General features: G+C 40.8%; 1 protein-coding gene across 3 annotated transcripts in view; it reads left to right on the top strand.

Annotated features, from left to right (window-relative positions):
- PPM1H (protein phosphatase, Mg2+/Mn2+ dependent 1H) overlaps window positions 1-23283 on the top strand; it is a 194381-nt gene that overhangs the window by 86010 nt on the left and 85088 nt on the right. For all 3 annotated transcript variants that reach the window (XR_010922841.1, XM_067564120.1, XM_067564119.1), the window contains exons 2-3: window positions 6181-6349; window positions 19373-19717. Coding sequence is in view for 2 of the 3 variants with exons in the window: in XM_067564120.1 (XP_067420221.1) it covers window positions 6181-6349; window positions 19373-19717 (514 nt within the window). In the remaining variant the exon portion in view is untranslated. The remainder of the gene's footprint in view (window positions 1-6180; window positions 6350-19372; window positions 19718-23283) is intronic.

The raw sequence follows: 23283 nt of genomic DNA on the forward strand, positions 1-23283 counted from the left end.
CCTCTTCACTTACCCAACATCCTCTATTTCTCTTCCTCCATCCTGTCCTGGGGGTAAGTAAGGAAGTCTCTTGAGCATTAGCAGGTCACTGGCAGGCAAACTGCTCACAGTCCAAAAGGGGGCAAATGGCTAGGCTAGAGAGACCTTCTGTGCGTGAGAGATCATGCTAACCACTTTTAATGTCCATGTAACACTGCTGCTATCCCTTCAGATCTAATTCAGCATCTGGCTCTATAGGATCAACATCCATCCATTTTGGACAATTGCCTTATTGCTGTAGAAGTAACGAAATAACCATCCACCCTGTGGTACTTAGTCTTCTTTTATGCAATGCTGACATGAGGTGATTGTTGCTAAAAGCTTATTGCATTAATCTATTTATCGCTTACGCTTTCCTTGTTCCTAATAATTCTTTTTTCATATTCCATATTGCTTGGGAAGCATAGTTAAAAATGTTGTGGCATTGAACTGCCTCTTCAGCAATCCCTGTGCACCTAGATTGTTTTTCAGGGCATAGATGACTCTTAAATGTCCCTTGTTTCAAGGCATGTCACTCCCTTTAGTTCCAAAGTCACACCTATGATTCATACCAATTTGGTGTCCTATCACTTTTATTAGTCAAAATAATTAAGCAGAAATTAAAAAAAACCGCTTAATTTAGAAAGGATTATTTGTACTAAAGGAAGGAATCTTCCAATTTTTGAGTTCAGCATTAATAATTTTTACTGGCTCTCATTTTGGGTCTTTGTTGTACATTGCATTCCAGAGTTTTATCCATGGCAGGTTAAAGTGTATAGTGAAGTGGCCTCCAGTTAGTTAGTGGGACTTAGTCGAGCAGTTCTGACAGAAGTAATACCAGAAGCCAAATTTTTTACTGTAAAACCAAAATTGTTGTACTCTTTCCAGTCATAGAGCAAAATGCAGTTACATTGAAATTTGAAACAAGCTGCACAAATACAACAATTGGTCAGGTAACAGAAGGAAAGATTGTACTCTTCCAGTGTGGGAAAAAATAAAATGTGTTCTGCTCTGATAGGGTGAAAGGAACTTTTCTAAAACTTAGATAATATAAAGATGTATTGCTATTTCATGCACTATGGTTGTATAAGCAAGACGCTTGGGTGTTTTGCTGATGTATCATGTTGGATTTCCTCTCACCTTTAAATATATAAAGTCTTCATTTACTTTTACAAGTATATTGAGTTATTTAAAACTCTTTGATCATATCTTGCTCTCTAAAATACAACAAAGCCCCCACATTTTAGCATGATATTGTGGTTTCAAAGCCACAGCGTTGTGGGAGTGGAGTGTGGAGGGCAAAGAACCCAAGCCCTGTTCTCTATATTCTGATGGTGAAGGAGAGGGGCCTTTGGGAGTCAGAGTGGAGAGGAGCATGCATATTGGCAGTATCTGTACCTGCTTGTGCACCACCAGCTCTGAGCCGGTTATGATCTGGACCTTTAATAAATATGGGTGAGATTTTCAAAGACCCCTAAGGGAGTTAGGTGCCCAACTTCCATTGAATTTCATTGAATTGTCTTGGGCTCCTTTGAAAATCTGAGTATGACGTTTTCCCCCTGCAATCGGGAATGGTGTGTAGCTGTGTCACACTAATTCTTCACTCTTAGGCCCCGACTTATCCCACTTTGCTGTGTGACCCACCCACTCCTAGGTGGGCCCACGCCCAGCCTCCTGCGTGTAATCGGTCCCTCACCTAGTGAAGGAGCACTCTGGCCAGCCACTCATGGGATAGACCCCCAGCAAACATCCCCAATCCCAGAAGTAACCCCGGGAACTGCCATCTTACAGGGTGCAGTGTGAAGCACTGCACCCTGCAAGCTCATTTACACTTGTCCATCAATTTATCAAAGAAATTGAGATGCACCAGCTCTGTCACTCTAAGTGAGGTCTCTGCACACACTCAATCCACATGCACTGTTTTAGATAAAACAAACAAAAAAGTTTATTGACTACAGCATGATTTTAAGTGAATCCAAGTCAGATTATTAAGAATTCATGAGTTAATCACAATTAATTAAAAGATAACTCGCATCTTAAACTAAGATTAATATGTGAGTCTGTATACAGTTTACCATTGATTGCAGTGCCTCTTGCAACAAGGACCCACCTCCCTGTGGGTAGATTCTCAGTCTTTGGTGTTGCTTAGAAGATGGATTCCAGGGGCGTGCCAAGAGACAAAGACATCTCAGCTTTTAACACGTTTCCCTAACGCCCCCTGGGGTCAGGTGATCGGCCGTGTCTGGCAATGGGCATGATTTCTTTCACTTGAGCCAAAGTGATCACAGGTGCTTAGGCCACTCCATTGTTCCTGTATGCATGCCTCTGCTGGGCGTGGAAATACAGCTTTGTGTTTGTCTGGATCTATTCAAGCCATGTGAGATACACATTTGGGGATATGACATAGCAGAGTTTAATATCTGTACAAATGTATGACATTGCAGGAAACATGCTACCATAACAATAATGTTCAGTATGCCATGAGCATTCCAAAAACACCTTACATGGCATACTTTGCGTCAGACAATACACAGTTACACTGTAAGGGTGAACATGAATGATATACAAATCAAACCATAAGGGTGTACATGGAGTACAGCGTGTCACACTGAGCCTACGTCTTTAAAGGTGATGTAAGTGTTATTTAAATACTTCAAAGACAACATATTTCATACCCTGGTTATTTGGGTTACCAGCAAAACTTTAAAACGCTGATTTCTATCTTTAAAGTATTTTGTCACCTCAACTCTAAGCTAGCAGATGCTCCTGAATTCCAAAGGGAGCATTTCAACATTCAAGAGCAATTTTCTTTTGCCTTCATGTTGCAGTGCAAGGCTCATCTCTTTGGCTAAGCATTTGCTTGACATAGGGCTAAAACTTTCTGATGAAAAGAATGTCAGGCGAAAACACCCAGAGCTGCATGAAGATGTATAGATGGTGTTATCAATTTCTGTGCTGGACATCAAAATTTGTTATTACCAACAATATATGCTTCAAATGCAGCCCAAGCTCTGGGCGGTGGGGAAGCATAGACTTTAACTGAATGCCTTTCCCAAGAGTGGCAGACATTCCAGGCTTTCTTGTGTGAGGGTAAGGGCATGGCCCAGCATCAGGTTAGAGCCATGGTTGCTGCCTAGAAGCTGCAGCATTTGATGCCTTTGCTGGAAAGAACTCCATTGTGATGTTTTACGTTTCCATCAAAATTTCCAGAATAAGAGAAGCTCTTCATAGAGGAAACAGTGGAGCTAATCAGACAAGTGCCAAAGAGGCACTGAAATTCTTCACAGAAGAGTCAAATGGGCCAGACCATAGTTTTCAGGATCCTCCATAATTTGAATGTGTCCCAAGAGCCTTTGATCATGTCCCTTTCTACTAAATAGTTCCACACATAGGCAAACCAGATTAGTGATGTACATAGCTTCAGATGTTTCATGGTGATTGTGTTGCCAAACCAGTCTACTTACTATTGGGTCACTTTGTTCTTTCAGCCTTTTTAGACCATTCAGTGTCTTGAGAGGTTTGCTTGATAAAACAGCTTTATAAATAATATTGTATGGCGTGTATGACCTCATGAACAACCGAAGAGCACAATGTCTGTACTGTAATAGTGCTTAGTCTAACATCAGGTAGGACAGTTCTGAGATTTATGGAGAACAGGTGCAGCTAATCGTATTGACTCAGTAAAGAACACCCTGTGTGCTCAGCTTTGCTGCTTTAATGTTACTTTAGCTTTTTAAGTTCACTACTTAAATGAAGTTTGAAAACCATTCCCAGCCAAAATGAGGAAAAAGTGATGGGTTAAGCTACTGGAAGACATGTAGAAGCTGGAATGCAGTACTTCAGTTAGGCTGTCTGTAGCTCAGTGATGCTTTTAGCTCATTTATAACATTGGCTATCCAGGAGTTAATATCCACTGGCTTTTTTTATCCTGGTGTCTTTGTACTTTCACTTCTGTTTCAAATCACACTGCTGCCTTCCAAATGCATCCAGAAAATGATGTGCTTTCAGACCCGAAACCCATTATACTCAAATATCTAAACTCCCCTTTGACAAATATTGGACGTAAAAGTTAATCAGAGTTGTGAAACTTCTGGCAGGTAGCTTGAAACTACACATCCTTTAATCCCTTACTTGCAGGTATTTCAAAATGATTTCATCCACAGTTGATGTTTGTGTACAAAGAATCCATACAAATAGCTGGTGGTAGTATGCATACAGATGTTAACTGCATACAAATCCTTATGTCAGATTGCAGCACGGTAACATTTGGTAGTGTTCAGTGATCTGTTCATTCACGAATATTGTTATGGTTCGTTTTCAGGGTACAACTGAGTTTCTTTTATTGGTAGGAAAATATTCATTTATGTACAATAAAGCAACAAGTTGTCTTCAAAGAGTGAAGGATATTTTTATTTTAAAATGGGTTGACATAGAATTTGGAACTTTACAATCTGATAAGAATAGGTAAGGTGATGTGTAGAGTGGACTGTGGGTCTTTTTGGGGGGGTGGAGTGGGAAGGATGTGTGGTTCTCCTTCCTCCCCACCCAAAAAACCCCCCAGTTTGGATTAAAGATTTTCAAATAGTGTAAAATATGGTTTACAAATTGTGATAAAAATATCAGAGACTGAGGAATCAGGCGTATTTGATCTTATTAAAAGGATTGTGAGATGCCTCCAGGTTGTTCATGTACTTTTACATGGTTATCAGGAGTGTGCAATGTATTTAAATAAATAAAAGCCACATATTGCCCAAAACTCCCGCAGCAGCAGTATACTGCCTCCACACATTGATTTGTCAAGGAGCTTAACGATTTGGAGAGAGGCTGGGGTGGGTTACAAAACATATTCATGGAAGGAGACAATCATTTAATGAAAAGGGAAATAACTTTACATTATTGTGATGGGACATAATCCCATGAACATCCATCCACATCTGAGGCTATTGTACTCCCAGGTCAGTACACACTCACCTTCCAGGTCTGTTGAACATATATAGTACAAACACACACCTTGAAACAAAGCACCATTAGTCTGTTTCTAGGTTGGTTTGAGCTAGTTTGAACGATGTCAATTAACTAAGACAAACAATCTCTTAAATAAATCACATACTTATGCTTAGGGGTTTAAAGTTTTTTTTATGGAATTCCTACTTCAGAGTATTTCTCGTTGTGTTTCATAAATTGGCTGGCTAGAGATACTGTTATGCAAATACTATGACCTGCACTTCATTTGCAGATTAACAGGTGTTGAGATTACCATCCACTTTGAAATTCACAGGACTGCCCTGGCTTTCATGAGTCTGCCCCAGGTTTTACAGGTTTGGCGTGCAGAACAGTGAGAATTCTGCATTTACTTCAGCTGTTGACACAAATGTGATCATGTTGCGTCTGTAAAAACAATGTGACACCCATTGATGCAACATTACAACACCATGTCCCAAATGCAGCACTGCATTACAAACTTTGTTTCTAGAGAAATGAATTTGGAAAGAGGTAGCTTTAAAATGCATCCCTCTCACTTCAGCAAGGTACAAGTAGCTTCTGCTAGCCTGCTGAAGCAAGTGATGGGAGTATCCCTTGAAGGTTGCATCCTCCATAACCTCTCTTCTACTGTTACTTTATTTTTTTTAAATTTAAGAAGTGCTTTATAATAATAATTCAATGCGGTGTTATCAAAATACTGAGAGCATTCTTGTTTAGTTAGATATGTTCTGCTTGTACCACTCTGAGGAACTGGAAGAATAAATTCCCTGAGCTGACCATATCCATATTAGAAAGTGGTTATAAGTATGTGAATTAAACTGAAAGAGCAATTATAAATCTCTTTTGTGTTTTAGCTGAAAAGTATAGACATTACCAGACTCATCCATTCATCAGGCACCAGTCCAGTATAATTTTGGTTTAAAATTCATGTTTTCCTTGTATGGATAAGTCATAGAAATAATTCAGTTAGTTTGTGCTCATGTAGTTCTGTGAAAAGCTCATTTACATTTTTCAGTTTGTATGGTTCCAATCCCATAAATGTCAAAGGTCAAACTTTAAGCTTATAAGTATTTAGAAACCCTCTGGCCACATTCCTTCAATGTTTGGTAAGACACTTAGCAAACTGTGATAGAAAATTCTGAGGCTTGCTAAAACTAACATTTCTTTTATTTTTTCTAGAGTAATAAATGCAGGGAAGAGCACACACAATGAAGACCAAGCAAGTTGTGAAGTGCTTTTTGTAAAGAAGAAAACTGGAGGGACTAATTCCACACCAAACAAAAACACATTCACCAAACGAAGGTCCTCACTGCCAAATGGAGAAGGATTACAACTGAAAGACAACTCAGTAAGTAGCCTCCTCTAAACTTGCTGTCAGAACAGAAATACAACTAACATAAGTAGACAGTGGTTTAACACCAGTGAAAAATGCAAGAATTCTTGCTAGGTGTTGCGGATTTTCTAGATATGCCACTATGGCCTAATTGGCTCTGTTTTATCAAAGAAAACTTCACTCATTTTACTTAGCTCCACTTTTGGATTTTGAATTTCACATGCTGCGAAACGTTTCTAATATAAAAGGCTTTTTAATTTAGACAAGAGACAACAAATGACAGGGGACATGCTAGAGGTGTATAAAATAATGAAGGATCTAGAGGTCCATTAGGTGTACCTGTTGACCCATTCTCATAACAAAAGCCTAAGAGGACATAACCAAAATTTTAAGGCAACATACCGAACACAGATCAAAGGAAATACTTTTAGCTATAATATATAACGAACAAGTGGAATTCACTGACGCAAGATATTATTGAAAGAGCTTATCATAGAATCATAGAATATTAGAGTTGGAAGGGACCTCAGGAGGTCATCTAGTCCAACCCCCTGCTCAAAACAGGACTAACTTCAGCTATATCATCCCAGTCAGGACTTTGTCAAGCCTCAGCTTAAAAACCTCTAAAGATGGAGATTCCACCACCTCTCTAGGTAACCCATTCCAGTGCTTCACCACCCTCCTAGTGAAAAACTTTTTCCTAATGTCCAACCTAGACCTCCCGCCCTGCAACTTGAGACCGTTGCTCCTTGTTCTGTCATCTGCCACCACCGAGAACAGCCTAGCCCCATCCTCCCTGGAACCCTGGAATTTAGTAGGATTCATAAAAGGAACTGTCCTTAATCACAAATAGTCTTAATATTTATATGTAAATAGGAGTTAAAAAGATGTATGTACTTCATGGTACAAGCTAATCATTAAGCGCCTTGGGCATGGAAGAAACTTCTGTGGGTAGGTTTTGATATAAATAGTCATAAAGGGTTTCTTGTAATCAGTGGGAGATTGGCTATTGTAGAGTATACTATACATGGCATGTGTAGGCAGACACTATATGGCACTGAAATGTGATGTGTTGGTAACAGAATGCATGGTTCATTGATGTCATTTGCGTGCTTGTGTTTGCCTGTCATATCAGCACTTTTCACCATGATGTTTTCAGCTTGATTTCTCACTCAATCTTTCCTAAGCTAGGATTATTATTTTAAAGGCACCGTAGATATGAGGAACTTCTCAATCATAAACACATATGTACAAACAAGCAGAAGACATTCTCTGCCTAGAGGATATGAATAGGTAAAAGATAAGGAGAAGGTCTTAAACATCAAAGCCTATATCAAGAAAACTGGGACAGAGGAATCTTTATATTTTAGCAGAGTGAGTTTGAAATTGTTCAAGGCACCAGGACAGCAGAGAATGGTGACATCATATAGTAATAAGCCTTTTTTAAAAATGTTACTGAAGCTCCTCTACAGATTTTTGTCAAGGTTCTGATCTTTAAACGTTAACCTTGCAGTTACGTAGGCAAAATACTCATTGTTTTGCACTAAACTAGTTCAAACGAACACTGATATTCTGCAAACCTATTCAGTGTTTGCATGCACAAACAAATGATCATAATAGCCATGTAAACATGCAATGCATGACTTGTGTGCACAGTCACAGTATTTGTGCACCTCATTTGTTTTAAAATGAAACACCAAATGAGGTCCATGTAGTATCCTTCAGTATATAGTACTAATTTGACACAAATACAGTTAACTGTTGCATCTGTTTTTGTCTTTCTGTCTAATATACTATGTTGATTGATGTTCATGGAGCATAGGAAGTATCATACCAGATCACACTAATATTCCATTTAGTCTAGTTTCTTGTCTCCAACTGTTGCCAGAATCAGTGCTTCATAGGAAGGTAAGAAACCCTATGTTTGTCTATTTACATAATAGCCTGCCTAAAGGGAATATGTTTTTCCAAATCAAAGGCAGTTAATGGTTTTACATCCCTAGTTGACTTGATTTTTAATTTTATCTAAACATAACTAATTATTCAATAGATGTTCTCATTATTATCTTCTCCTGGATGGCAATGAGTTCCACAAGTTAATTACATTTTTAAACTATTTTTTTATCAGTTTTAAACCTGCTGACTGCCAGCCTAATTGAAGGTCCATATGTTCCCGTGTTATGAACAACAGTTTATAGAATCTCTGGGGTTTATCTTCTCCATGCTATTTGTTGTTTCATTTACTGCTCTCATGTACTTTCTGCTCTAAACTGAACAGTTTAACAGTTTCTACTCTAAACTGAACAGGTAACAAAAATTAAGAGTTATGGGAAGACTTTTACTCTAAATTGAACAGCTTAGAGTAGGAGTCTTTCCATAACTCTTTATTTTTGTTACCTGTATCTGGGCCTCTTCAATTTCTGCTGTCTCCCTTTTTGAGATAGATTGACCACAAATAAATACAGTATTCTCTGACAGCATTACAATATTTTCAGTATTTGCTATCCCATTCTTTATTATTTTTCTTTATATATCCTATCTATAGCTCAACCTCCATATTTTCTAAATAGATACCACCAGAGAATGCTATAATATGTATTATCATATGACTTTGTAAGGTGCCTGCCTTGTGCTGCGGCTTGCAGATTGTGAAAATTTCAAATATAAATATTCTCCCAAAACAGGGAGCATATGCCTAGAGAAACTTTGCTACTAGAGGGCAGTCTTGCTCCAGCAGTTAGCAGGGTTTTTTTTCTGGTTATGTGTGAACTGAACCTATGAAAAAAAGACAGGATGTCGCATCTCTATTATTATTAATTATTTGCATTATTTGAAGTATAGCAGACCTTTTCTCAGTATCTGTCTTTGGTGTTGTCCCAGTGCTATGAATACTGTGCTTTTTAATATGATGGGATTTTTTTTAATATGAGGAAGATTATGTAAAATACAGACATTTCTGCATCACATTAGTATGTAGAAATAAAGAAAGCAGACACTTCAAGACGCTTGTCTTGCCGAGATATTATTTCAGTTCACCGGGGTTGTTTGTAAAAAGGCCAAAAACTGAGTTCTACAGCCGCTCAGCAGGGGTATCCCATCATGACATACATTCTGAAATCTTACTGTGATTATTATTAAGGGATTCAATGTAAATAGTGGAAGGAAGAGGGGAAGAAGGAAGGGGTTGATTAAGTAGTTTAAGGAAAAGGTATTAAAATAGTTAAAATAATTAAAAAGAAGAAAGTGCAAAATTTAAAGTCCTTAGATTATTAATACTCTATTTTTTCTTTTCTTCAGATTTCTTTACTACTTGACAGAACATGCTCTCCAAGCTCACATGCCTTTTCTTGCTACTCCTGTCTTCCGTTTTTCTCTCATTCCCTGGGATGTTGTATAACTTTTAAATCACAGCCAAATTGGAAGTTGTAAAATCCTTTTCATTTCACATTTAATCAGAGTAACTGGAAATACCCCGTCCTGGTGAACCAGGGTGATCAAGATGCTGCTTGGCAGGCACCTTGCACATCTCCAAGCAACACTGAAATGTGGTTTTTAAAAAGAGAAGTTGCCATCTGGTGCAATATCACCAAGTAGCTTCCAACAGACTTTCCTTTCCAGCATGATGTGGGCTGGAGGTGGGAGAGTAGCTCTAGGGCCCTGATCCTGCTAGCTGTTTGCACACGTACAGGGGTCTGTCCCCCTGGGGAAACCTCATTGAAGTCAGTGGGGCTCTGCCTGGGGACAGGAAGGTGCCTGTGTCCATCAACTTGAAGAACTGGGGCCTTATTTCTCAATTAGAAGCTGAGCTGTAAAATTGGAGCCTCCCAAGAGGAGGGGAGGAGGAAGAAGGTGGGATTATACAGAGGCAGTGAAGAAGAAAGGGATATGAGGCTACTTTTTTTGCCCACAAAAAGCAAGGAAACCTGAAAAAAGGAAATTAACAATTTTTGGGGGGTAAAACTGAGACAATAATGACAAAAGCAGAAGAAGAAAAGACTCCAAAAGCCCTGGTCCTAAAGTAAATAGGATTTTTTTCTACTGATTTAATTGATTAGGTTTGGTCCCAGACTGGACATTCAATTGAATTAGAAACTATACTAAAATATCATTAATAAATTCTGTGTTTTGGTTGGTCAACGGCTAAGGTGAGGAGAGAGTGCCCTTTCAGCTGAGGGCTGGAGGGCAGTATCGCAAGGGCAGGAACCTCTGGCCACCAGGAAATCTTCCATCAGGCATATGGAAAGGCTCAAAGGGGGGGGCCAGTGTCGCATGACCCAAATGTGGCCTTGCGCTCCCAGTCGCTGCAATAGTTGTTGGAGCTGGGTGGCTTTCTTTTGCCGCTGGTTCCTGGCCCACCATCTTACCAGCTCCCAATCCATGGTGGCCTGTGCTGGTGATGGGCTAAGAATGGTGCGGTGCCCCTTGGCTTCAGAGCAGGAGGGTGCTGTCTGCATTCTCCACCACATAGGGGTGCAAGGCCATCTCTCCTTGTCAGTCCGTGAAGGAGGCCACGCCCCCGCTCTGTTGTACTTGTGCAGGCAGGCTCAAAGCAAGGAATTAGCTCTTTGGTGCACAGGCAGGGCTCGGTGACTAAGCAGTCTATGGTCCCAGGCCCTCAGGCAGGGCAGGGCAAATAAGCAGTCTATGGCTCCAGGCCCTCAGGCAGGGTGGGGCAGGAGTGAGCACCAAACACGGTCTAGGGCTCACATCTTTAGTGGGGGTAACTGAGGTTTGGGGTTGTCAATCTCCCTGGGGTAAACAGCTAATGGTAGCCCCAACAGCTCCTCAGAGTCCCAGACAGCAGGCAGTTCCTCAGTGTCCCCGGTGGCAGGCAGCTCTGGCAGCTCTTTGGTGACCCAGGCAGCTTAGGCTCAAGCTCTGGCACTGGGGGAGAGACCTCCTTGTCCTCCGACAGCTTCTCCCCCAACTGAGCTGGAGGGCCCGCCCTTTATACTTCCCCTTCCTGCCCCACCCCTCTGCGTCTGGCAGTGGGGGGGGGCATGGATGCCCTGACTCTGCCCACTAGGGGTGGGGTGGGTGTCTCCCTGCCCATCTCAGAGGGAGGCCATGTCCCTTTGCTACAGATGCCTATGATTCAGTAGTTCAGTAATTCAAGCTGTAATTGTGCACACATGTGCAGTCTCTCACATGATTCCTTGTCCATTGCTTTGTTAGAAACAAAAGCCACATCTCTAAAACCTGCCTATTTTTGAAAGGTCAAAATTAATTTATCTTATAATTACAAGACCAGGAGACTGCTGTTCAAGCTTCCAGCCACGTCTGGTAGCAGAGGAGCCTGATTACATCTCACAGCAGACTAGAAATGCATTTTCAGATTCAGTGCAGTAAGCCAGCTGCTTATTTTTATTTTATCTTTTTATTTCGCTGGGGCCTAGGCATAGCTCTGTATCCTTCCGAAATTTTAAAAAGGAACATTTTAGATATTTTTCATGTTAATACTATGTTTTGATTAATCAAATTTCCAGTTGAAGGGCTCTGACCAGTCAAACAAGAAGTGGAGAGGGGAGAAGGGGGATTGAGAGATAGTTACTTTATAGAAGACCACAGACCAAACTGAATCCTTAAAGCTAATTTCACAGGGAAAAAATTGGTTTTTGAACTATGGGCTTCATTCCTCCACTACCCCCTCCATAAAAATACCCAGTGGGCTAGCCATTCTCATGGAAGCGCCCTGGCAACTCAAGTTTTGCTTTGTGACTTTCATTAAAATAAAAAATATGTGACCCAAGTCACTAGACAGCAGTAAAAGTTTACCAGTGCAAGCAGAAGAACGTATTTTTTTGGCCATCATGACCATAATATCTGAGTGCCTCACAATCTTCAATATATTGATCTCCACACCTCTCTGTTGTGAGGAACTACCATTATCCCTGTTTTATAGGTGGGGAACTGAGACAGAGAGTAAGTGATTTGCTCAGTGTCAGAAGAAAAATTTGAGGAGGTGCAAGGAACTGAACCTAGACTTCCAAGTTCCAGGCAATGCCCTTGCCATTTGACCATCCCTCTTCTTGTACTTGCATATTCTGAAAGGCATCACAAGGCGGGGGGGAAAGGTACTTGCTTTAAAAGGAGCCTTTTCAACTTCTTTTAAAAAAAACCAAAAAAACCCTGAGTCTCTTGATTTTTTTTAATTTTATTTATTTATTTATTTATTGGTTGCCTGTTCCCTCTCAATAAAGATTGCCGGTAGGTAACCATGTGTTTAGCTCCTTCTCTAGCCTCAAACTAAACCACATTATTTTGTTTAATAGAATTCTTTGGAGAGTTATAATTACTTACATTACCGTAGCATTTAGCGGCCCCAAGTGAGATCAGGGCCCCATTATGCTGGCCACTGTGTACACACCCATAGTAAGAGAGTCTCTGCACTGAACAACTTAGTCTAAAAGATAAGACAGCGGGTGGAAGGGGAAACAGGTGCAGAGAGGTGAGTCCAGAGTCTCTCTGCATGCCCAGAGTCTCTCTGCGTGCCAGAGGCAAGCTGAGTGTGGAACCCTGGTCACCTGAGTGCTCAGTATCCCTTCCACTGACCCATGCTGCCTGACAAGTTGGAACGGATAAGCTTTATCATTCCAAATCCATTTACTTTGGCCATGGGCATACCACGGTGAAAAGTGTTTTGTTTCTCAAGGATTTCTAGTGTTTGGTACTTTATTATACTGCAAAGGGGGCCTGAGACCTGCTGTGCTGCCTCAAGGGATGTAGGAGCAAAGTCGGTACTGGAACTCAGTGAATGGTCTCACGCATGCAGCATAGGGAGATAGGGTTAGGGCAGCCATGTCTGCCCCCATCCATGCCCCCATGGCTAGCAGGAAGTTGATTCCCTTCTGCACTGGTGAAGGTGAGATTCTTGGCTGGAGCAGCCCCCAAGAGAAGCAGAAACTGAGGTAACTCAGTGGGTTTTGTAGCCCTGCTGATGACACCATACCTCAGTGGTTCCCAGCCTTCTCGAGTGTGTGGACCTGTTTTCAACCTCCAAACTTTTCGTGGACCACCACATGCTACTAGTTTTCTTTGAAATTGTACATTTCCTTGGTGAGGATGTTATTATTTTTCTTTTCTGCAGACCCCCTGTAGTAGCCTTGTGGACCACCAGGGGTCCGCGGACCACAGGTTGGGAACCACTGCCATACCTTCCTCTTCCCGTTATTACAGGTGATGGACAGGAGAGGGAGTGTGTGAACTGCAGCTGAGTCAGAAGTGCAGCCTGCTTTCCCCTCTCCTGAGGCAGAGCCTGGTGGATATGCACCCATCTGGGGCGCACAGGGAATGAGTGTTAAGTTAAGAATTAGGGGCGTAAGTGGGCAAGTGGGAGACAGAGGAAGTGTGTGTTTATGTGAGCAGGGTGCATCTATGCTGACTCCTTCAGGCTCCTTTCCTAACCCATCCTAGGCCCAATCACCCAAAGAATTTTTCTTTTGTGGAAGAAGTGCTGCTGACAGAACCAAAGAGCCATGCTGACATAGTGCCCCCTCGGACCAACAAGGATCTTCCTTAGAGGGAGAAACAGACTGCGGAACAGAACTTCTAGGTCTGCTCCTAAATCACTTTAGGCAGCAGCTCTTCTCTCTGCCCCATCCGGGCACCTTCCCTCCATAACAGAAGAGGAGAGCCACCAGAGCCTTTCTACAATAACTGAAGTTAAGGAGTTACAACAATAAAATAATGGCAAGAAAAGCAAGAGGACTACAGTAAGCAAAAAATGCTGAGCAGGGAGAGGCAAAATGCAGTCTGCTGTGGACATCTCTGTGTAGGTCTTAATGACTTAGTATCCTGCTCATATACTTTGAGCAGAAGATGTTAATACTTGCTCTTCTAAAAGTGTGAATTAGAGATAGTCAGCATATAGGGTTTTTTTTTTTCAGTTGAAAATTTTAACAAAACCCTCAACATTTTGGAATATCAAAAATTAAAATACTTCAGCTGAAAAACTAAGCATTTGGATTCAAAACGTGACCATCTAGCCTCATGGGAGTTGTAGTTCAAGTGCCTTATGCTCCCATTATCTGTGGGCTGGGTTCTTTGGCTGGACTACATCTTCCAAGATGCACCAGTTTCTTGGTGAAGAAAGGGCCTCTGTGGTAAGGGTCACTGGCCATGGTACTTCATGAGAGATATAATCCAGACAGAGAGCCAGGCCCATAGAGGAGACTGGAAGCATAAGTAACCTAAATCACAACTCCCATGAAGCCAACAGCAACATTTTGAATAGAAATATTTTGGTTTTGGGCATTTTGGTTTGTTTTTTGTTTGACAAAATATCAATATTTTCCAAGGTAAGCAGACACTTCTGGTGAAAAATTTCATTCAGACAATAATCCAATTTCTTATGGAAAAACAGCTTTGAAAGAATTTTTTCAACCAATAGTAGTCCGAACTTTGAATTTCATCCCGGGTTTCTAGTTAGTGAGATGAGATGGGATGGGATGCTGCTTTCATAAATAGGTAGAATTTAAGGCCAGGGGACCATTAGACCATCTAGTCCAGTGGTTCTCAACTAGGGGTATATGTATCCTTGGGGTTACGCAGAGCTCTTCCAGGGAGTACATTAACTCCATCTAGATATTTGCCTAATTTTACAACAGGCTACATAAAAAGCACTAGCGAAGTCAGTGCAAACTAAAATTTCATACAACAACTCATTTATACTGCTTTATATACTATACACTGAAATGTAAGTACAATATTTATAGTCCATTTGATTTATTTTGTAATTCTATGGTAAAAATGAGAAAGTAAGCAATTTTTCAGTAATAGTGTGCTGACACTTTTGTATTTTTATGTCTGATTTTGTAAACAAGTAGTTTTTAAGTTAGGTGAAACTTGGGGTACGAAAGACAAATCAGACTCCTAAAAGGGGTACTGTAGTCTGGAAAGGTTGAGAATCATTGACTTGTCTGACCTCCTGTATATCATACACCATTACATTTCGCCCAATTATCCCTGTACTGAGCCCAATAACTTTCGTTTGACTAAAGCATAGCTAGCATTTGGCTAAAGCATATCTTTCAAAAAGGCAGCCAAGCTTCATTTGAAGACATCAAGAGATGGGAGAATCCACCACCTCCTTGATAGTTTGTTTCAGTGATCTGAAATGATAAAAATGTGTGCCTTATGTCTAATTTGAATTTTTATGGCTTCAGCTTCCACCCTTTGTTCTTGTTATACCTTTCTCTTCTAGATTAAGGAACCCTTTAGTATCTGTTTTTTCTCCCCTTGAACATAGTTATACACTGTAGTCAAGTTATCTCTCAGTCTTCTTTTCTTCAGGTATCTCACCTGCATTTTCTCCAGTCCTGTAATTGTTTTTGTTGCTCTTTTTGGCACCTTCTGTTTTTCAAAATTTCTTTCTAAAATATGAACCCCAGAGCTGGACCCGCTATTCTAGGATGGGTTTCACCAATGCTGTACACAGAGGTAATATCACTTCTCTACTCCTACTCACTTCTCCCCTCTTTATACATAAAAGGATCACATTAGCCCTTTTTGTGATAGTATTGCACTGGGCTCTTACGTTGGGTTGCTTGTCTGCTGTTGACCACTAAGTCCTTTTCAGTCACTGCTTTTCAGGACGCAGTCCCCGATTCTATAAGTATGGTCCTCCTCGTGTTTTGTTGAGCTAAAAAAAGCCATAGTTAGAAAAAGACACGTTAGGTAAGGAAATATCTTTTATTGGACCAGCTTCTGTTGGTGGAAGAGGACAAGCTTTTGAGCTTCACAGAGCTCTTCTTCGGGGAAGGTAACCAGAGAGTTGGAGAGGGGTTTATTCAATCATTTTTATAATTCATGCCTTAAAAGATGTATTTCATTAGAAGAACATTAGGATTAATAATGAAATCTTAATTTCAGTAATAGAGCTCATTAGCATTTTGAATTGAAAGAATTTACAGTGATGGGGTAAAAGTGATATTGCAAAGAGGACTTTGTGCTAGGATTAGGATGTAGTAGCTCGGATTGATTGCCCTTTCTTGATATGCTGATATGTGACATGCCTCTGAGAAATTATCTAACAGTTCTGTTTTCCATATGGCCTCCTTTGCATCTTGGTGCTCCCGGACGCATCGCTCATTTTGGGTAGAAATTCATCCTGGTGTAGCACGAATACTATGGGACTTAAATTGTGTGAAGGCTTCATCCTGGCTTGTTGTAGGATGGAGGTGGATTTTTTTTGCCCTTTGTGACAGAATGAGGTAAATCAGTATCACAACCATGTGTCTGTTGCTATAATCACGTTGCCTGTGGGTGTCTGTCAATTTAAATTAAGTCCTGAGTCAGCCAAACACGTATGCAGGTGCTTAAGTCCTATTGATTTCTATGAGACTTAATATTAAGCTTATGCTGAAGCGCTGTGCTGAGTGGTGATTTTAGGGTGGGATTTTCAGAAGTGCCTAAGTGACTTAGGAGCATGAAGTTATTGTTGCTGTATTTTTCTACCAGAATATATCATATTCATTTTTTAAAAAGAGTTCTGGGAAATGTTTATTACTGCCCTGTGACTTCTGGAGAAAATGAAGAAGGATGTGACAATATGGATGGTATCATGCCCAGCAGTATCTTTACTTTACCAAAAGAGAGAGAGAGAGACTAAAATTATAAACCACCAAACTAATGGAAGCAGCAAGCAAGTGAGATTTGATAAATTTATCTCCACAGTGAGAATTTAAAAGTTACATTTGAGTGAAACAATTTAGTGGGCAGTGTGATAAACTTCAGTGATGAAACTCAAGGATGTTCTCATTATTACTGCAGAGACTTTCCTTCCATTCCAACTTTAATTTAAAAAATCTTTCACTGTTTCTAGATACCTGTGGTACATGTGTGACAGCCATTATGTTCACCTCTAGACTTGAAAGTGTGTTCTTAAATTGAGAGCTATAATGCACCCATATTCTATGTGCATTAGACACAGAGGGGAACACCAAATACACACAGACCTGTGGGTTACATATGTCCTCTGATCATCTGAAGTTTTTGAGGCCACTTCAGTTCAAATCCTACATGAGTCCCTTATGTGGTGGTTACCATCTTGGTAGAGATTGAACCAGGGAAGGGACTTCCAAAGCGAGGAGCTAGATTCTCTACATCTTAAGCTAAAGAGGCAGGCTTTCAAAACTGAGAGCTGTAACAAACCTATATCCTGTGGGGATACAGACACAGAAGAGGACACCTAACACCCACTGACTGGTGGGTTGCACATGTGAATACACACGCAGAAGCATTCTTTGGAAGTAGAGATCACATGATTGTGGCTAATAAGCAAGACAGCTTGGGAAAGCTATCAGGGGCAGGAGAACCTTTTTTTTTTTTTTTTTTACATAAGGAAAAGTGAGATTTCAGAAAAACACCCTTAAAAATCTCATGAGGTCCTACTGTAGATAGAGATGAAGCCAAATACGTAGGGAACATGGACATGTTTGCAGAGACCGGGGGAAACTTATCCAGTACTCTTTGTCATTTCAATGACCTTTTACCCTAAACTAACTGGATCACTTTGTATAGCATATTTCTCTTAGACATTTTAAAATGGCAGTGGTGAGGGATGGGGTGGTTCAGAGGATTGATCATGAAATATGGCAGAACTTGAAAAATCCATTTGCCAGGGGTATCTGAAAAGACTTCCCTGGAGAGTGAAGAGGCCTAACCCATTAATTTCTACAGCTTTGCTTACAAAACAATAAATAATGAAGAGCCCGAATCAGCAGTTATTACTCCAGTTTAATGCCAGTGTGGCTGTGCTACCATAAAACTGGAGTAATGCAGTGGTGAATCAGGCCCCAAGTTTCTAGCCCTTATAGTTGAAAAAATAACATTACAAATATGATTGGATACAGTGTTGTCTTCTTGAGCCTGCAGACAGATAGTTCTAGGGTGACCAGATGTCCCAATTTTATAGGGACAATCCCGATAATCGGACCTTTGTCTTGTATAGGTGCCTATTACCCTGACCCCTGTCCTGATTTTTCACACTTGCTATCTGGTCACCCTAGGTACTTCCCTGTCGCATTACTGGGAATTATCCCCAAGTACTGTGAAGTTGTAATGGGATTCTACTTAGTTTCCCTATATCTAGTTGACAAGAAAGGCTTCAGATTTATCAGGCACCTACTATTAGATGCTGATATGAAAAATGGAGCCTCCGGCAGGGCCCAGGGACAGCGCCCTGGTAAGATCCCTCCTTCCCCTTCCCCGTCTTTGCAGCTGCTCCTGGGCAGGAATTTGAACCTGGGTCTCCCACATCCCTGTCAGTACCCTGACTACTGGGCTGTTGGGTATAAGGTGAGGGGCACCATTACCATTACCATCACCACTACCACATCCTCCTCTTCTTCCACCTGGGTTTTATGAATCTAGCCTTTCATTTCCTTTGCTTTTTATTTTTATAAAAGGGTTTAAAATGCCCACGGAGGAAAAAATACACATTGTTTGATATGAAATAGTTTTTGTTCAAACGTTTCGATTGACCCAAAAATTCTAAAAACGTTGGTTTTGGTTTGACCTGAAGTAAATTTATAACATTATTTTTTCTGAAGTGCCAGTGAACCAAAAAGTCAGTTATTCACACTGCTCTAGTTATGACTATCAGAAAGCTGGTTGGCCGCCTGAGTCAGATTCCTAGTGGAGAAATGACCACGTCAGAAAAGTATCTAGCCCCACTGCGAGTGGCCCATTTGTCATTCTCTGGAGAGAGAAAGGGCAAAAATAGAGTGAGCATATTGAACTAGCCTCCTGGCCCAGAGGTGTCATACATCCTGCTCATGTTTGGTGCAGCATGTTAAAGACTGTAAGTTTATTGGCCTTTAAAAAAAAAAAAAAAAAAAAAAAAAAAAAAAAAAAAAAAAAAAAGGCAAGCCACAGTGACAGACATGTTTCTGCCTTCCAGAAGGAAACCTTCTTTTTGTATCATGGGGCAGTTTGTTGCACCTTATCTACTGTAGCTAAGCTGTCAGTGGTGCTTGGGTCACTGGCAACCCTGATAACTGTGTTCATGGTGATTTTCTTTTTTTTTCTCATCACCAGGAAACTGATGGCATCAGTTTATACTACTGGTCACTGTTTGATGGGCATGCTGGATCTGGGGCTGCTGTTGTAGCATCCAAACTGCTTCAGCACCATATTGTGGAGCAGCTGCAGGAGATTGTGGAGATCCTGAAGAATTCTGCCATCCTTCCCCCAACCTGTCTAGGAGAGGAGCCAGAAAGCATGACCACTAACAGCAGAACTCTAACGAGGGCTGCCTCCCTGCGTGGAGGGGTTGGGACTCCGGGCTCACCCAACACCCCTCCAACACGCTTCTTTACAGAGAAGAAGATCCAACATGAGAGCCTCGTTATTGGGGCTATTGAAAGTGCATTCAAGGAAATGGTAGGTGTATTTCAGGGTTATAGACTGTTTGTTACTCAGTTTAATGAGTAATGTGGGTTGGGGGAGATGAGTTTCTTTTCACTTGTTCAGCCTAGAATTGGGTATGTATTTGGCGGCCCTCAATACTGTAGTATCTGAGCACCTCACAGTTGTAATGTTGCAAGACCCCCGTGAGTAGGGCAGTGTTAGCATCCCCGTTTTACGGATAGGGGATTGTGGCACAAGGAGACTCCCTAAGCATGTTTTAAAAAAAAGGGGAGGAGGGGGGAACGTATTATGTAGAAAGCTACATTGCTCCACAATAGTAGATATCAGCTTTCCACGGTGAGATAAATTATTTACATAAGCCTGTATATTGATTTAGTAATTAAAAAAAAAAGGTGCAGTGGGATGGCCTATGACCCTGTATGGGGGCTGTGGGAGAAAGAGCTGCACGGAGGATCAATTTATATGCCTCATACCACAGGCAGGGTCTCTGTACCAGCCTGTATAGGCTGATGTAGGAGGCCATGTTGTGACAGGTTGGGGGTGGACCAGGGGAAGAGCTCCAGTACCCACTGCAACTGGGTGGAGGGGTAGCGGTGGTTGTTCTAGCTCATAGGCTGGACTAGGGGCTGCACAGTAGCTCTGTACTCTGGCCCATTATTGTGGGGTGAGTCTCACCCCTCCATTTGCTGGCACTTTACTCGCATGGATACTTGGGGTGAAATCCTGGCTCCACCGAAGTCAGTGGCAAAATGTCCATTGACTTCAGTAGGGCTCAGGATTCACCCTTGAGTGCACACCCCCTGCCAGAGCTTGATTCGGCAAACTCTTGCCAGTGTGCATAGTGCTTACTACCTGAGAGTGCTCCGAGCAGTTAGACTACTCTTGGTGGGGTCAGGCCCTAGGAAATGACTCTATTTATATGTCTTAGAAAAGCTTCCGCTTTGACAAGAAAAATTTAAACTGAGCATTTCCTAGTGGTTTTATTTTCAAGTGCGAACAGTGCGAATCATAGCTTTCCCTCATGTATATGACTTAGTCTTAGTACCTGCATCTAATTAGCAGTTATTCCAAAAAAGAACTGTTTCATAACTACACTCAAATAATTACAGTGACTACCTCTTTGTGTAGCGCTTTCCTTCCCAAAGAATCAGAAAACTCTTCACAAACTACCGTACAACTGAAAATATTCGCTGTAAAATAAATGATGTACATTTTGTTACAAATCTTTTTTACTATTGCAAAACTCGATAGAAGTTGGACAGAATCAACTATATTAAAATTAGTATCATGAAGTATATACCACAACATAATAATAGATACATATGGTTTATTATAGTACTGAGGGCCCTGTCTGAAATTTGGGCCCCATTGTGCTAGGGACTGTACACATGGTAATTTCTTTCTCCATGTCACTAGTTGGCATCCTGACAGGGTTTATTCAGGATGAGTCCCTCCTGCCAAATGCCTTTGATCAAATGCTACAGGCTGCGGACTTTTTGCTCCCACTTCTGCCTCTCATCAGAGTTCAGAGTTCATCGTCCATCTTTGTCTCCAGGAATGGCTTTTAGTGGTTACCCCAGTACAATAACGATTCTAATTTTAAAAAAGCAAATATAAATACAAGAAAATTAAAAATTCTAATTTAAAAAATAGGACTAAATTCAATATATCCAATGTAAGGCCTGGGTAACATCTTGTGCTTATAATGGGTTTGAGAGACAGAGAGAGATTTATGTAACACCAGCATTTCTTAGGCTGATACACTCCTCCCACCTCTCTAATTCTGTCCTTCTTGCCTGGCGGTCTCTGAAGTAACGGTGTGAGCCTCCCTGATACCACTCTTGTCAGTAGGCTATGTTTTGCATTAGTACCTCATCAGTATTTTTATGCTAGTCCAACCCTTTTCAGTTAGCTTATTTACATGGGTAGCACAATGTATCATTGCACCCAATGTTTAACGAAAACCGGCATTCCTAAGTAGGCAGGCAGGCTTCCCAGTGTTCTTTTTTGCAACACACAGCACTTCCCAGGAACCCTTTGAACCTGGATAAAGTGTTGTAAATGCTTATAACACTCTTTTGGTATCCCTTCAGGTATTGCCTAACAGAAGGCCTTCAACTCCTCTCTTCCCCCGGAGTGCTATTTGCCATTGCTCCCTTCTGCTCCCCTCTCCTTTTGAAAGCTCATTAGGTCTTCCCTGTCTTGCCTGAAGTGTCAGACTAAATGTAACTCCCTTTTCATCATAACTCAGTTAATAATTTCAGTGTCTGTCAAATATGGTTTCTCCTGGACTGTGCTCACTCTCACACACCCACATACAGTAAACTCCATGGCAAGTCTGTTTGTCTATTACTCAGATGCCTACTCTAGATTTTTAAACTAACAACGTATCCCCTCTGTTTATTCTAGACTACATGGTTTGGTTGTGTTGTAGCTTGTGTTAATTTATTTCCATGTCGTAACCTAAGACAACTGAACAAACATCTGTGGAGTGTCATCAGTTGTTAGCATTTACAATCATATTGATTAACTTGAGTTAACTGAAAATCAGTTAACTTGAGTTTCAATACAATCCAACACTGTAGTCTGGACAAACCCTCAGTGATTTTCATCTTTTATGTTTTAAGGTCTTGATTTATAGGCCATGTCCTGTGGAGCTAGAAGGACAATTCTAAGTGTTTGTCTGTATTAAGCTTGTCGGATAATTTCATCAAACTCTAACTCCTTCAAACTCAGCATGCTGAATTGAGCAGAAGGGGCCTTATCTATGCATAGTTTTGTGCTGCCTTGTTGTGATAGGAATCACAGGTGAGCCATCCACATCTTACTACTTTTTTTCTGTTTTAAAGAAAGACTGAAGGAGAGCACATCCACTCCAGTGTCAGACTTGTGCAATTTCAGGTATTAAAAATGCCACACAGAGTACACTCCCATCTGAAAGATATATCCCACTCCCAGTTATCCTGCTGACTGATAATGACTTAATTTATATCTTTCTCTTTTTGTTTGTATTGGGGGTGAAACTTAGTTTCTAATACAGTTCAGTGATACAAAGCTGGCTTACTTCTAAAATAACAGATGGGCTGAAGAGGTGGTGTTCAAATCCAGAACCAGGTTGGATTCAGCGTGGGATTCAAAATCAGGACTCAGATTTGGAGTCAGTGTAGATGAAATCTAGTAAACTGTTCTAGTAAAATTTTTCAGAGCAAAATGGTTGAAACCTTGAGTGATCAGAATATGTCATCATATTTTTGTCATTTTGAATGGTGGAAACACTTGAAAAACTCCCTTGTTTAAGTAACAAGCAAAAAAAAAAAAAAAAAAAAGAAAGAGGGTTGACTTGATGTAAGCATCATATTTCAGACACTATCGTATTTTAGCATCATTCCTGGAGCCACAGGTTCAAATCCCATGAGCGTTATCTCAGCCATTCATCATTCTAATGTAGATGAAATAAATTCCAGTGTTTGTTTTGAAGTAAATAGACCAAGAAGCCTGGAACCTGCAAAGAAACCAGACATTACTTTCTTGATCATTCGTACAGGGTGACTTGCATCTGCTTCATAACATAAAAAGCA

This window comes from Emydura macquarii, unplaced genomic scaffold (assembly GCF_026122565.2).
Source record: "Emydura macquarii macquarii isolate MOO-44397 ecotype Brisbane River unplaced genomic scaffold, CSIRO-AGI_Emac_v2 contig_2636, whole genome shotgun sequence".
In the NCBI taxonomy this organism is placed as follows: Eukaryota; Metazoa; Chordata; order Testudines; family Chelidae; genus Emydura; species Emydura macquarii.